The sequence below is a fragment of the Pelobates fuscus genome, chromosome 10 (assembly GCF_036172605.1).
Source record: "Pelobates fuscus isolate aPelFus1 chromosome 10, aPelFus1.pri, whole genome shotgun sequence".
Classification (NCBI taxonomy): domain Eukaryota; kingdom Metazoa; phylum Chordata; class Amphibia; order Anura; family Pelobatidae; genus Pelobates; species Pelobates fuscus.
In genome coordinates, this window is record NC_086326.1 from 42,618,046 (window position 1) to 42,631,566 (window position 13,521).

General features: G+C 44.0%; 1 protein-coding gene across 1 annotated transcript in view; it reads left to right on the forward strand.

The window, feature by feature from the left end:
• WDR11 (WD repeat domain 11) overlaps nucleotides 1-13,521 on the forward strand; it is an 85,513-nt gene that overhangs the window by 28,593 nt on the left and 43,399 nt on the right. Inside the window, exons 10-13 of the mRNA XM_063434716.1 lie at nucleotides 5,809-5,988; nucleotides 7,798-7,882; nucleotides 9,415-9,521; nucleotides 10,239-10,314. Coding sequence (XP_063290786.1) covers nucleotides 5,809-5,988; nucleotides 7,798-7,882; nucleotides 9,415-9,521; nucleotides 10,239-10,314 — 448 coding nt within the window. The remainder of the gene's footprint in view (nucleotides 1-5,808; nucleotides 5,989-7,797; nucleotides 7,883-9,414; nucleotides 9,522-10,238; nucleotides 10,315-13,521) is intronic.

The following is a 13,521-nucleotide window of genomic DNA, read 5'->3' on the forward strand; positions in this document are numbered from 1 at the left end:
AAATATTCATACATAGTGATGTCCCGAACTGTTCGCTGGCGAATAGTTCCCGGCGAACATCGCTTGTTCGCGTTCGCCGCGGGCGGCGAACACATGAGCTGTTCGGTCCGCCCCTATTCGTCATCATTGAGTAAACTTTGACCCTGCCTGTACCTCACTGTCAGCAGACACATTCCAGCAAATCAGCAGCAGACCCTCCCTCCCAGACCCTCCCACCTCCTGGACAGCATCCAGTTTACATTCATTGTGAAGCTGCATTCTTAGTGAGATTAGGGACAGTGTAGCTGCTGCTGATTTGATAGGGAAATTGATAGCTAGGCTAGTGTATTCAGTGTCCACTACAGTCCTGAAGGACTCATCTGATCTCTGCTGTAAGGACAGCACCCCAAAAAGCCCTTTTTAGGGCTAGAACATCAGTCTGCTTTTTTTTTGTGTAATGTAATTGCAGTTGCCTGCCTGCCAGCCTGTGTGTCAGGCTCACAGCATATACTGTGCCCACTTGCCCAGTGCCACCACTCACTCACTGGTGTCACAATAGCTTGCATAAAAAAAAAAAAAAGGAAAAAAAAAACATTTTTGGACTGTAATATAATAGCAGTCAGTTTCCTTCACGAGTGTGCGTTTCAGGGCCTGCCAGGGCACAGTGTCACACCAGTGCCACTCATATATGTTGTCACAGTAGCTTGCACGCATAGTACCACTAATCGAAAAAAAATGACAGGCAGAGGCAGACCACCCTGCAGGGGCCGTCGTGGTCGTGGTGCTGTGATTCCCTTTGGCCCTAGAATAATGCCCAGTGTTCAGAGGCCACGTACCCTGAACTCGAAAAGTTCTGAGGACATAGTTGACTGGCTAACACAGGACACCCAATCTTCTACAGCTTCCGCTCGGAACCTCGACGCACCATCCTCCTCCAGCTTAGCTTCGGGCACCTCTCAAGTTACCACTCGCCCGCCTGCCGCCACCACCAACACTAGCACCACAGCTGCTTTACTTGGTATGTCAGAGGAGTTATTTACACATCAGTTGGAAGAAATGAGTGATGCACAACCATTATTGCCAGAGGATGGTGATAACAGGGATATGTCTCAGTCAGGCAGCATTACACACGTACGGTGTGATGATGATGATGTTGTACCCACTGCTGCTTCCTTTGCTGAGTTGTCAGATACAAGTGAAGCGGTTGATGATGACGATGTGTCCGTGGATGTCACGTGGGTGCCCGCTAGAAGAGAAGAAGAACAGGGGGAAAGTTCAGATGGGGAGACAGAGAGGAGGAGGAGACGAGTTGGAAGCAGGGGGAGGTCGTCGCAAGGAGCTAGTGGCACAGTCAGACAGCATGCATCGGCACCCGGGGTCAGCCAGACAGCACGCCAATCAACGCATGCTGTGTCCACCACCAGAATGCCGTCATTGCAGAGCTCAGCAGTGTGGCAATTTTTTTTGTGTGTCTGCCTCTGACAACAGCGATGCCATTTGCAACCTGTGCCAAAAGAAACTGAGTCGTGGGAAGTCCAACACCCACCTAGGTACAACTGCTTTGAGAACGCACATGATCGCACATCACAAACGCCTATGGGATCAACACAGGAGTACAAGCAGCACACAAACTCAAAGCCGCCATCCTCCTCCTGGTCTAGCATCTTCAGCCACGTTAACCACTGCTGTCCTCCTTGCCCCCTCTCAACCATCCGCCCCTCCGTCTCTCGCCTTGAGCAGTTCCTGCTCATGTGCCCACAGTCAGGTGTCTGTCAAGGACATGTTTGAGCGTAAGAAGCCAATGTCACAAAGTCACCCCCTTGCCCGGTGTCTGACAGCTGGCTTGACTGAACTCTTAGCCCGCCAGCTTTTACCATACAAGCTGGTGGGTTCTGAGGCGTTGAAAAAATTTGTAGCTATTGGGACACCGCAGTGGAAGGTACCCGGCCAAAATTTCTTTGCACAAAAGGCAATCCCCAACCTGTACTCGATTGTGCAAAAGGAAGTAATGGCATGTCTGGCACACAGTGTTGGGGCAAGGGTCCATCTGACCACTGATACCTGGTCTGCAAAGCATGGTCAGGGCAGGTATATCACCTACACTGCGCATTGGGTAAACCTGCTGACGGCTGCCAAGCATGGAATGCGTGGCTCTGCAGAGGAGTTGGTGACACTGCCACGACTTGCAGGCAGGCCTGCTGCCACCTCCTCTACTCCTCCTACTCCACCCTCTTCCATAACCTCCTCGGCTGAGTCCTCTCCTGCTGCTGCGTCTTGCTCCACATCAACAGCACCCCCCCAGCTCCCCAGGTACTGTTCCACATCCCGGATACGGCAGTGTCACGCAATCTTGAGGTTGACTTGCCTGAAAGCAGAGAGTCACACCGGACCAGCACTCCTGTCCGCCCTGAACGCACAGGTGGATCAGTGGCTGACTCCGCACCAACTGGAGATCGGCAAAGTGGTTTGTGACAACGGAACAAATTTGTTGGCGGCATTGCATTCGGGCAAGTTGACACATGTGCCGTGCATGGCACATGTGTGTAATCTGATCGTACAACGCTTTGTGCATAAGTACCCAGGCTTACAGGACGTCCTTAAGCAGGTCAGGAAGGTGTGTGGCCATTTCAGGCGTTCCTACACGGCCATGGCGCACTTTTCCGATATCCAGCGGCGAAACAACATGCCAGTGAGGCGCTTGATTTGCGACAGCCCGACACTTTGGAATTCAACACTCCTAATGTTCGACCGCCTGCTCCAACAAGAAAAAGCCGTTAACGAGTATTTGTATGACCGGGGTGCTAGGACAGCCTCTGCGGAGCTGGGAATTTTTTTGCCACGTTACTGGACGCCCATGCGCAATGCCTGTAGGCTCATGCGTCCTTTTGAGGAGGTGACAAACCTAGTCAGTCGCAACGAAGGCACCATCAGCGACATCATACCATTTGTTTTCTTCCTGGAGCGTGCCCTGCGAAGAGTGCTGGATCAGGCTGTAGATGAGCGTGAAGAGGAAGAGTTGTGGTCACCATCACCACCAGAAACAGCCTTATCAGCATCGCTTGCTGGACCTGCGGCAACGCTGGAAGAGGTTTGGGAGGAAGAGGAGTCAGAGGAGGAATGTGGCTTTGAGGAGGAGGAGGAAGACCAACCACAACAGGCATCCCAGGGTGCTCGTTGTCACCTATCTGGTACCAATGGTGATGTACGTGGCTGGGGGGAAGAACATACCTTCAGAGAGATCACTGAGGACGAGGAACAGGACATGAGTAGCTCTGCATCCAACCTTGTGCAAATGGGGTCTTTCATGCTGTCGTGCCTGTTGAGGGACCCTCGTATAAAAAGGCTGAAGGAGAACAACCTGCACTCTGTGTCCACGCTACTAAACCCCCGGTATAAGCAGAAAGTGCCTGATATGTTACCGAATGCAGCAGTTCCCCCAAATTTGAAGTAGGAGGACCGACCAAGCATCTTTTTCCATCTCCTGCTTCCTAAAATCAATGCCTTATATACACGTGTCCTGATAGGGGACGTAACAGGGATTAAACTGATAGGAGTGGTGTGTTAAGTAGTACTATTCCTATCAGTTTAATCCCTGTTACGTCCCCTATCAGGACACGTGTATATAAGGAGGAGCAGGAGATGGAAAAAGATGCTTGGTCGGTCCTCCTACTTCAAATTTGGGGCACTGCGCGTGCAATCTAATGTGCCACCAGATAGGAGTGGTGTGTTAAGTAGTACTATTCCTATCTGGTGGCACATTAGATTGCACGCGCAGTGCCCCAAATTTGAAGTAGGAGGACCGACCAAGCATCTTTTTCCATCTCCCGCTTCCTGGGTGGAGGAAGAGAGACCTTCAATGACAGTGAGGACAAGGAACGGGACATGGCTAGCTTGGTATCCAACCTTGTGCAAATGGGGAGTTTGCGGTTGTTTGCGGTGCGTTAAATGGGGAGTTTGGTCTGTCACTGTGAAGCGGGCGTAACCCTTACACTACCCGATCAATACAACATCATACCTGATGTTTTAATGCACGTTATTCCAAACAATTTAGGAATGTTAGGTGATTTATGCCCTTTATGGATTAAAACCAGACTCTGCATCAACTATGTAATTTTCCATGGGAGTTTTGCCATGGATCCCCCTCCAACATGCCACAGTCCAGGTGTTAGTCCCCTTGAAACAACTTTTCCATCACTATTGTGGCCAGAAAAAGTCCCTGTGGGTTTTAAAATTCGCCTGCCCATTGAAGTCTATTGCGGTTCGCCCGTTTGCGAACATTTGCGGAAGTTTGCGTTCGCCGTTCGCGAACCGAAAATGTTATGTTCGCTACATCACTATTTATACAGTGTGAGCATTGCATGTTCAAACCAAGCAAATCAGATGTGTCTACTTGTAGGTGCTGTGCTAAAGAAACACCCCTTGCAAGTAATTCAGCTACACTAACCCGGGCAGTGCTTTGAACGTACATTTTAATATGATTAAGAAAAAAAAAACTTAAAATGTTACTGACCTGCTTCCTCCACCCGTTTGCTGCCCAAGCCCTCCCCTTAGCCGATTCTCCCCAACATTCTTCCCCATCCAGTAGTTCCTGGCAGAGAATTGGCTGTGGGGAGAACCTGGCCTGGGTGCTAATATGGAGGTAACATATTGCTGCTTTTTTTTTTTTACTGAATTTTTTTTTGGGGGGTGGGGAGGGGTGGGGGAGTATGAGAGGTGTGGTCAGGTGTTTAATTGACCAAAAACAATGTTTTCTTAGAACACTGTTTTTGGTTGGAGTAACCCTTTACACAATGCTTTTTCCTTTACATGCTCAATAACAATATTCTGTATTATTTTTTTCCAGATTCAATAATAGTAGTAATAATATAAGCTGGGGAACATATAAAGCGGAGTCCACCATAAATATAGTCCTGTAATAACTACTTTCCCCCAGGACAATTTAAAAAAAAAAAAAAGTGAAATCTGTGTTCCACCTGGAAGAACATTTTTATTATCTACACAGCTTGTATTGAGAAATCTTTAAATATTCCTTACAGTTTGTCATTTTGTAGGAATGGAATTATAAAAAAATGGAGTTAAAGGGACACTATTGTCACCAGAACAACTACAGCTTATTGTATTTGTTCTGGTGAGTAGAATCATTCCATTCAGGCATTTTGCTGTAAACACTGTTAGAGAAAATGCAGTGTTTACAATACAGCCTAGTGATAACTCCACTGGCCACTCCTTAGATGGCTGCTAAAGCTGCTTCCTGGTGCAGTGCTGCAGAGTAAGCAGCACTGCCATTCAGTGTCTCCACAGTCTGCATGCAGACACTGAACTTTCCTCATAGAGATGCATTGATTCAAATCATCTCTATGAGTAGATGCTGATTGGCCAGGGCTGGGTTTGACTTGTGCTGGCTCTGCCCCTGATCTACCTCTTTGTCAGTATCAGCCAATGGGGAAGCATTGCTTCTGAAGACAGGGCCAGGTTAGAGGCAGACAGGGGCAAAGGCAGCAGCCACAGACTTGAATATAAGTATATAAGAGTTTACTATATTTAGGGAAGCAAGAGGGAGCCAGGGGGGCTAGATGGTGGTTTCAACACGATAGGGTAGGAATACATGTTTGTGTTCCTGACCCTAGAGTGTTCCTTTAACCCCTTAAGGACACATGCCATGTGTGACATGTCATGATTCCCTTTTATTCCAGAAGTTTGGTCCTTAAGGGGTTAAGGAACTGTACAGAGAAGGAATGGGTGGGGAATGGAAAATAGTAACAAGTTGTATCAATTGTATCTTTTTGGTCCTGGAAAAGCATCAACTCAATATGGGTTTCTCTCTTTCAGCTGGACAAAGCATGCTGGGATGTGATCCTCAGTCATCTGGAAGTCCTCTTCAGGAAGTGCACCTTAAATTTTTGCTCACTGGCCTTCTTTCTGGGCTTCCTCAGCCACCATTTGTGGTCAGAATGTGCCCTCCTCTGACTACCAAGAATATCACACAGTACAAGCCCCTTCTGGCAGTTGGTAAGTCTTTTACCATGGGTAGTTAAATGGCTCTCCAGTTATTTTTTAAAACCACAGCTCCCAAGATGCTTTGTGATCAGATTGCAAGGTGTCTTGGAAGCTGACGTTCTATGTGTTGGCTGCTTCTGTACGGTTCCTGTGTATACAAAGTTCCTGTGTTACCATACAAAGTGCTGCTTTCTTTGGTTCGTACAATGCCATAGTTGCCCCCATTTTACATATTTCTAAGAAGTCTGTTGATATTCCTTGTTGTATAATCATATGAAGGGACATTTCAGATTTTTAGGCTATTTTGATGACCATAGAGTGTCATTGTCTAGATCAGGGGAAGTCAACCTTTTAATACCTACCGACCACTTTTGTATCTTTGTTGATGGTAAAATGTTCTTACCGCCCACCAGTGCCACAATAACTAATTTTATAGTGCAAGTGCAAATTTAGTTTTTTTAAATGGACACTCCAGGCACCCAGGCCATTGGAGTGGTCTGGGTGCCAACTCCCACTACCCTTAACCCTGCAAGTGTAATTATTGCAGTTTTTATAAACTGCAATATTTACATTGCAGGGCTAACTCCTCCTCTAGTGGCTGTCTACTAGACAGCCACTAGAGGGCACTTCCTGGTTTATAGCACGGATTTTCTGTGCTACAGCGTCACTGGACGTCCTCACGCTATGTGTGGACCTTCAGCGTCGCTGAAATCCCCATAGGAAAGCATTGAAAGCATATTTCAGTGCTTTCCTAGGGAGGTCTAATGTGCGTGCGCGGCAATGCTGCGCATGCGCAATAGGTTTTCCGTCTCCCCTGCCGGATGATGGCAGGGGAGGAGCGTGGGCGGACCCTGAACCAGCGCCGAGGGACATCGGCGCTGGATACAGGTAAGTCACTGAAGGGGTTTTAACCAGCAACCTGGGATGGGGGGTGGGAGGGAGAGTGGACCTGCAGTGTTTTCCTGGCACTGGAGTGTCCCTTTAAACACTCCAATGTATCTATTTTTTTGCCTTTTTTTCCTATTTTCTATTCTACTTTTTTTTTCTGTCTGTGTGTGCGTGTGAGGGGGCAGTGTGGTGTGTGCAAGGGGCCAGTGTGTGTGAGGGGGGACAGCGCGCGCGTGTGTTTGTGTGTGAAGGGTGCATAGGGTTTATTTGTGTGTAGATGGGTGAGTTGTGAAAATCTAACTTAATGTCTCCCCCTCTCTTCTTACCTTTTACCAGGGAGAGGGGACATAATGTTGCAAGCCCTGCTGGTCCAGTGGTGGCATATTCACTTTAGCCTGCAGCTACTCCGGGTGCAGGCCAACTCTCCTGTCCTCCTGCTAGCACTCCACAGCACTGTATTGGAGCGTTGCCATGGTAACGCACGGAAACGCTCCAACCAGCCTGCTCGTGGTAAGGAACACAGTGTCTCCCAGGTCCTTCCCTCTGCTGGAACTAAGGGCCAGTGAGGGAGAACTTTGATCTCCCCACCAGTCAGAGAGGGCTTACCGCAAGGCTGGCTCTGCATGGGTCAGCAGGGGAGATGAAATGATCTCTCCTGCCGGTCTTGGTTCACAGCAAACAAGGCCCACTGGGCACTTTCTGCAGAAACCACCACCGCCCACCTGAAATCCCAAACCGCCCACTAGTGGGTGGTAGGGACCAGGTTGACTACCCCTGGTCTAGATGGTGACCCATTTAACGTGGGATTGTCTTTTCCATGTATGTAGATTTTGAAGGAGTTGCTCTAAAGAAATTTTTATCTTAAAGTTGGAATGATATGGACTGGTTGTGAACTGAAAACTGTCCTCTAACTCTCAATGCCTATTTTTACAGGTACAAGCAATGGTTCTGTCTTTGTCTACAACCTGACAAGCGGTCTATTACATAAAGAATTAAATATACATTCCTGTGAGGTCAAGTGAGTGTTTAAAAAAAATAAAAATTTTTTAAAAATCCAGCTCATTAATTCTAGCTTTATGGACTAAATTATCATTTTTTTGTATATAAAAAGGTAATGGCTTTGGAGCATTCTATATCCTATCCCCCGGCCTACTTTGTTTCAATTTCCCATTGTAAAGTACTTCAGTCTTTCTGTTTTAAGGTACATGTTCCAACCTGAAGTGTTCACTAACACAGGTGTACATGTTGTCAGGACGCAAATCAAAGATTTCTGGGAGCTTTAGTTCAGATAGCAGTTTCATAAGCAGAACGGAAGAGCAAGTAAACTCATCACACTTTATCGCAGTGCTGGGTTAAACATGTCCTACAGCTTAGATTCAAATTCAAATGCTCAAATTGATAAACTCCTGATTGGCCATGCTACTTCCTAATGTAGGCTAACAAAAAGAATGAACTTTAAAAGTATGTATACTTTTTTTGTTGTTGTTTGTTTTCATTTTGGGTTTCTTGTTTCTACATATTTAATACATTATCTGTAAAGTGCATACGAAAAGAATAGATTGATTTGTTAAATCTTCAAGTTCTCTGTGCTCACTCTGCACCAGTGTCATTGCTGGTCTCTGTTTGCTTTATCAAAGGCCTGTAATGTTCCAACATTTCTAAAAAGCTTAGTCAAACAGTAAATTGCCAGAGGCAGAGAGAGATGGGTAGTACGATTTTCCTTTACTGTACGTTTTCTGCCTTTGGAATCGTTGACAGGGAAGTTTGCTTGCAGTCTAACCACATAGCTGAACGAATGCAGAATGGCTACCCATTGCCTATTATGATTTAGGAGGAGGGAGGTGAGCATGTGCTTGTTAGATGGAAATGGAGAATACACAGTTAGAGAAATCTTAATTTCATTTAGGTTTACTTTTGATATGAGGACATTTCGATGTGTATGGATCACACCTTCTTTTTCTTTTAGTGCTATAGGAAGTCTGCATTTTTTTTTTTATTCTTTATTTTTGTTGTGCATGTTGTTACATAGCATCGACATACGCCACAACAGCGTGTTCATAGATGTATTCAAGTTATACAGTGGCATGATGAGTTGCACGTTTTTATATAGTTATAACAATAACAAGCTTGGCTACGCAATGAAGTCGTTAGAACAAGGTGAAATAATCAACGCTTAACAGTGCTAGGTTAGGTGCATTTTGTTTTTATGTGCAGTTTTTCTTTCCAATTGTAAAGGTATATATCAAAATACTTGACTCGTACATGAAGTTGTTTTTTTGTTATTTTTTTACAGCGAATAATAAAACCAAATAGTATATACTGTTGGTATAAATGGATCATCATAATATGATTGTATAAGACTCAATTGGAGTCGTACCAGGTACACTGAGCTTTTCAGTCTAGCATCTGCTAACATGCTTGTGTAACCCAGGCCTTTATTAGCACCTAAAATGCACTGTGAGCACTGCCTGCGTTGCTTTTACTATGCTGAATGTTACTTAAATACACCCAGGCCCGAACTCTAAACTCACAATCACATCTCATTTACAGGGGCATCGAATGGACCAGTCTCACCAGCTTCCTCTCATTTGCTACATCTACCCCAAACAACCTTGGTCTGGGGAGAAACGAACTTCAACTGGTGGACCTTCTTACAGGTTGCTTCTTCTGTTATCCTCTTGTGTATTTGGTGCCTCTTCCTGTATTTCAGTTCCTGTGTTCAGTAGTAGTACAATCCATTTCTTGTGTTTGAGTATTAGGTTGCAGGATACCACTAAAGAACCTCAGTAACAGGTTATTGTGAGAGCTGTTGGGGGTCCGTAGCATTAAGGACTGATGCAGTAGCAGGTTTAGGTCTGGACTCTAAGTCCGGGGAAACAGGCTCTTAGTATCTGAGCTTATTCGTAGATGTTCAGTGTTTGTGTTCACGTCGCTCATATGAGTAGAGGTAAGAATGCTGCCACAAAGGGAGCAGAATCACAAAATGGGTAAAACTAAATACCTCCAGTTTGTGATAGTAAATATTACATACCCGTATGGTCCAGCAAAATGTTATTCATAATCATTTAGATCTTTAAAGATCATATAGATTTAATGTTTATAAAAGCAACAGAGAAAAACAATATAACATAGTGTAACGTATAAAACTAAAACCTACAAGATAAGTATTAAACTGTCTAATGTGCAGTATGGCTTCTTCTGGGCCCGGGATATATAGAACAGTTGTAGGATATATAGAACAGTCGTTCAATCTAGGGAGAAACGACAATCCGGTCGATCCTTCCATAAGAAACCATGACAGGACTCCAAACTCTGGTTCTAAAAACAAAAAAAATTGTTCTGTGAAAATCATTTTCTGATCTGTGTGCTTACAGGAAGGAGTGTGGCATTTAGAGGAGAGAGAGGCATTGATGAGCAACCCATGGAGATGATTAAAGTGTCTCATCTGAAGTAAGTATAGTATGCTGCAGACTGGAACTGAAACTTTTAATATAGGGGAAGGCAACCTCTGGCACTCCAGATGTTGTGAACTACATCTCCCCCGATGCTTTGCATGTCGTCCACAACATCTGGAGTGCCAAAGGTTGCCTACCCCTGTATTAAGGTATTTAACCCCTTAACGCCGTTACAACGTGCTATGCCGTCACGGATTAAGTGGGCTTTAAAGCCGTTGTGACGGCATAGCACGTTGTAACGGCTGAAGCCCCTGGAGCGCCCGGTATACTCACCTTCCCGGCGCTCCGCTTCGGGAGGACTGCCTCACAGCCCAGGCAGCCCTCCCACGGCAAATTAGGCCCCCAGGGGCCATGTGATCGCTCTCAAAGAGCAATCACATGGCCCCCTATAGCTGGCTGTGGATCTGCCAGCAGGGGGAGTGTGTAAAAAAAGGTAGGAGGTGTAAAAAAAAAAATATTAGACAGGTTCTAAAATAAATTTAATTTTTATATATATAATATATGTATAAATATTATATATATAATATATATGTATATTATATATATTTAACGTCATACATAGTGTATTATAATAATATTAGTATATATATTAGTATTAAAATACACTTAGAATGACGTTACATATATATAATATACATATATTATATATATATAATAGATATATACACATATATTATATATATAAATACGTATAATTACAATAATAAATAAAATAAAATTAATAAATAAAATATTGAAACAAAATTTAATATAAATTATATATACATATGTAATTTCATTCTAACTGTATTTTGTTATTTATATATATATATATATATATATATATATATATATATATATATATAGGTAACAAAATACACTTAGAATTACATTCTATATATATCTATCTATATATAAAATGCAAATAACCGCAAATATATATATATATATATATCTATATATAGATAAATACATATAATTACATAAAAGATTACATTAGTATACACGTAGAATTTAAATACCTATAAATGCATATATATTAAAATTCTACGTGTATATTTAAGTAATCTTTTAACATAATTAGGTGATTTGATTACCGTATTTATCGGCGTATAACACGCACCGGCGTATAACACGCACCTCATTTTTAGAAAGAAATTCCAGGAAATTTCCCCCCTCCCATAGTATTCCCCCCCTCATCCCATAGTATTCCCCCCTCATCCCATAGTGTTCCCCCCTCATCCCATAGTGTCCCCCCCTTTCCATAGTATGTCCCCCCCTCCCATAGTATTCTCCCCCCCTCCCCTCCCATAGTATTCTCCCCCCTCCCCTCCCATATTATTCTCCCCCCTCCCCTCCCATAGTATTCTCCCCCCCCTCCCCTCCCATAGTATTCTCCCCCCTCCCCTCCCATAGTATTCTCCCCCCCTCCCCTCCCATAGTATTCTCCCCCTCCCCTCCCACAGTATTCTCCCCCTCCCCTCCCATAGTATTCTCCCCCCCTCCCCTCCCATAATATTCTCCCCCCCTCCCCTCCCACAGTGTACTTCCCCCCTCCCCTCCCCTCCCACAGTGTACTTCCCCCCTCCCCTCCCCTCCCACAGTGTACTTCCCCCCTCCCCTCCCCTCCCACAGTGTACTTCCCCCCCTCCCCTCCCCTCCCATAGTGTACTTCCCCCCCTCCCCTCCCATAGTGTACTTCCTCCCCTCCCATAGTGTACTTCCCCTCCCATAACTACTTACCTGTCCTGAAGCGTGGGCCGGCTTCACAGCTTGCACCGCGGTAAAGGAACTTTAATTTCATGTTCCGGTTTCCGGCGGGACTGAAAGGAAGTGTGCACACTATTGTGCACACTTCCTTTCAGTCCCGCCGGAAACCGGAACATGAAATTAAAGTTCCTGTACCGCGGTGCAAGCTGTGAAGCCGGCCCACGCTTCAGGACAGGTAAGTAATTATGGGATATCGGCGTATAACACGCACCCACGATTTTTCCCCTATTTTCAGGGGAAAAAAGTGCGTGTTATATGCCGATAAATACGGTAATTAAAATTTGATTGACATACCTGACAACACAGGGAGAAAGTGCTGAGAATTTAATTCGCAAGCACTATATTTGACCCTGTAACTCTCCAAGACAACATAAAACCTGTACATGGGGGGTACTGTTTTACTCGGGAGACTTCGCTGAACTCAAATATTAGTGTTTCAAATTGGTAAATTGTATTACAACGATGATATTTTAAGTAAAAGTGAAGTTTTTTGCATTTTTTACAAACGAACGGCACTTTTATGGACTATATTATTGTTGTAATATGTTTTACTGTTTTAAAACACTAATATTTGTGTTTAGTGAAGTCTCCCGAGAATAACAGTACCCCCCATGTACAGGTTTCATGGTGTTTTGGAAAGTTAGAGAGTCACATATAAGTCACATATAAGGCTTGCATTTCATTTGTTTGACATTGAAATTTGCCAGATTGGTTATGTTGCCTTTGAGAGCATATGGTAGCCCAGGAATGTGAATTACCCCTATGATGGCATACCATTTGCAAAAGTAGACAACTCAAGGTATTGCAAGTGGGGTATGTCCAGTCTTTCTTAGTAGCCACTTAGTCACAAACACTGGCCAAATATTCGTTTTTTGCTTTTTTAACACAAAAACAAATATGAACGCTAACTTTGGCCAGCGTTTGTGACTAAGTGGCTACTAAAAAAGACTAAACATACCCCACTTTCAATACCTTTGGTTGTCTACTTTTATGTATGTTATTATGGGGGTAATTCTCATTGCTGGGCTACCACACCGTCTCAAAGGTAACATTACCAATCTGGCAAATTTCTATTTGAAAATGGAACGTTCTATATTTGACCCTGTAACTTTCCAAAACAACATAAAACCTGTTAATGGGGGGTACGGTTGTACTCGTGAGACATCGCTGATTACAAATATGTGCATTTTTGTGCAGTAAAACCTAACAGTATTATGACATTCACAGCTAAAATGTCAGACGGAAATACAAATTTAAAAAAAAATCTTATATTCTCAATTTTTTTTAAATTTTATTCATAATGAATTATGTTCCATATATGAATAGTTAATGATAAATTAAAGCCCTGTTTCTCCTGAACAAAATGATATATAATAAGTGTGGGTGCATATAATATGAAAGAGGTGAATTACGGTTGAACAGACATATAGCGCAAATTCTAGTTTTTGTTTAC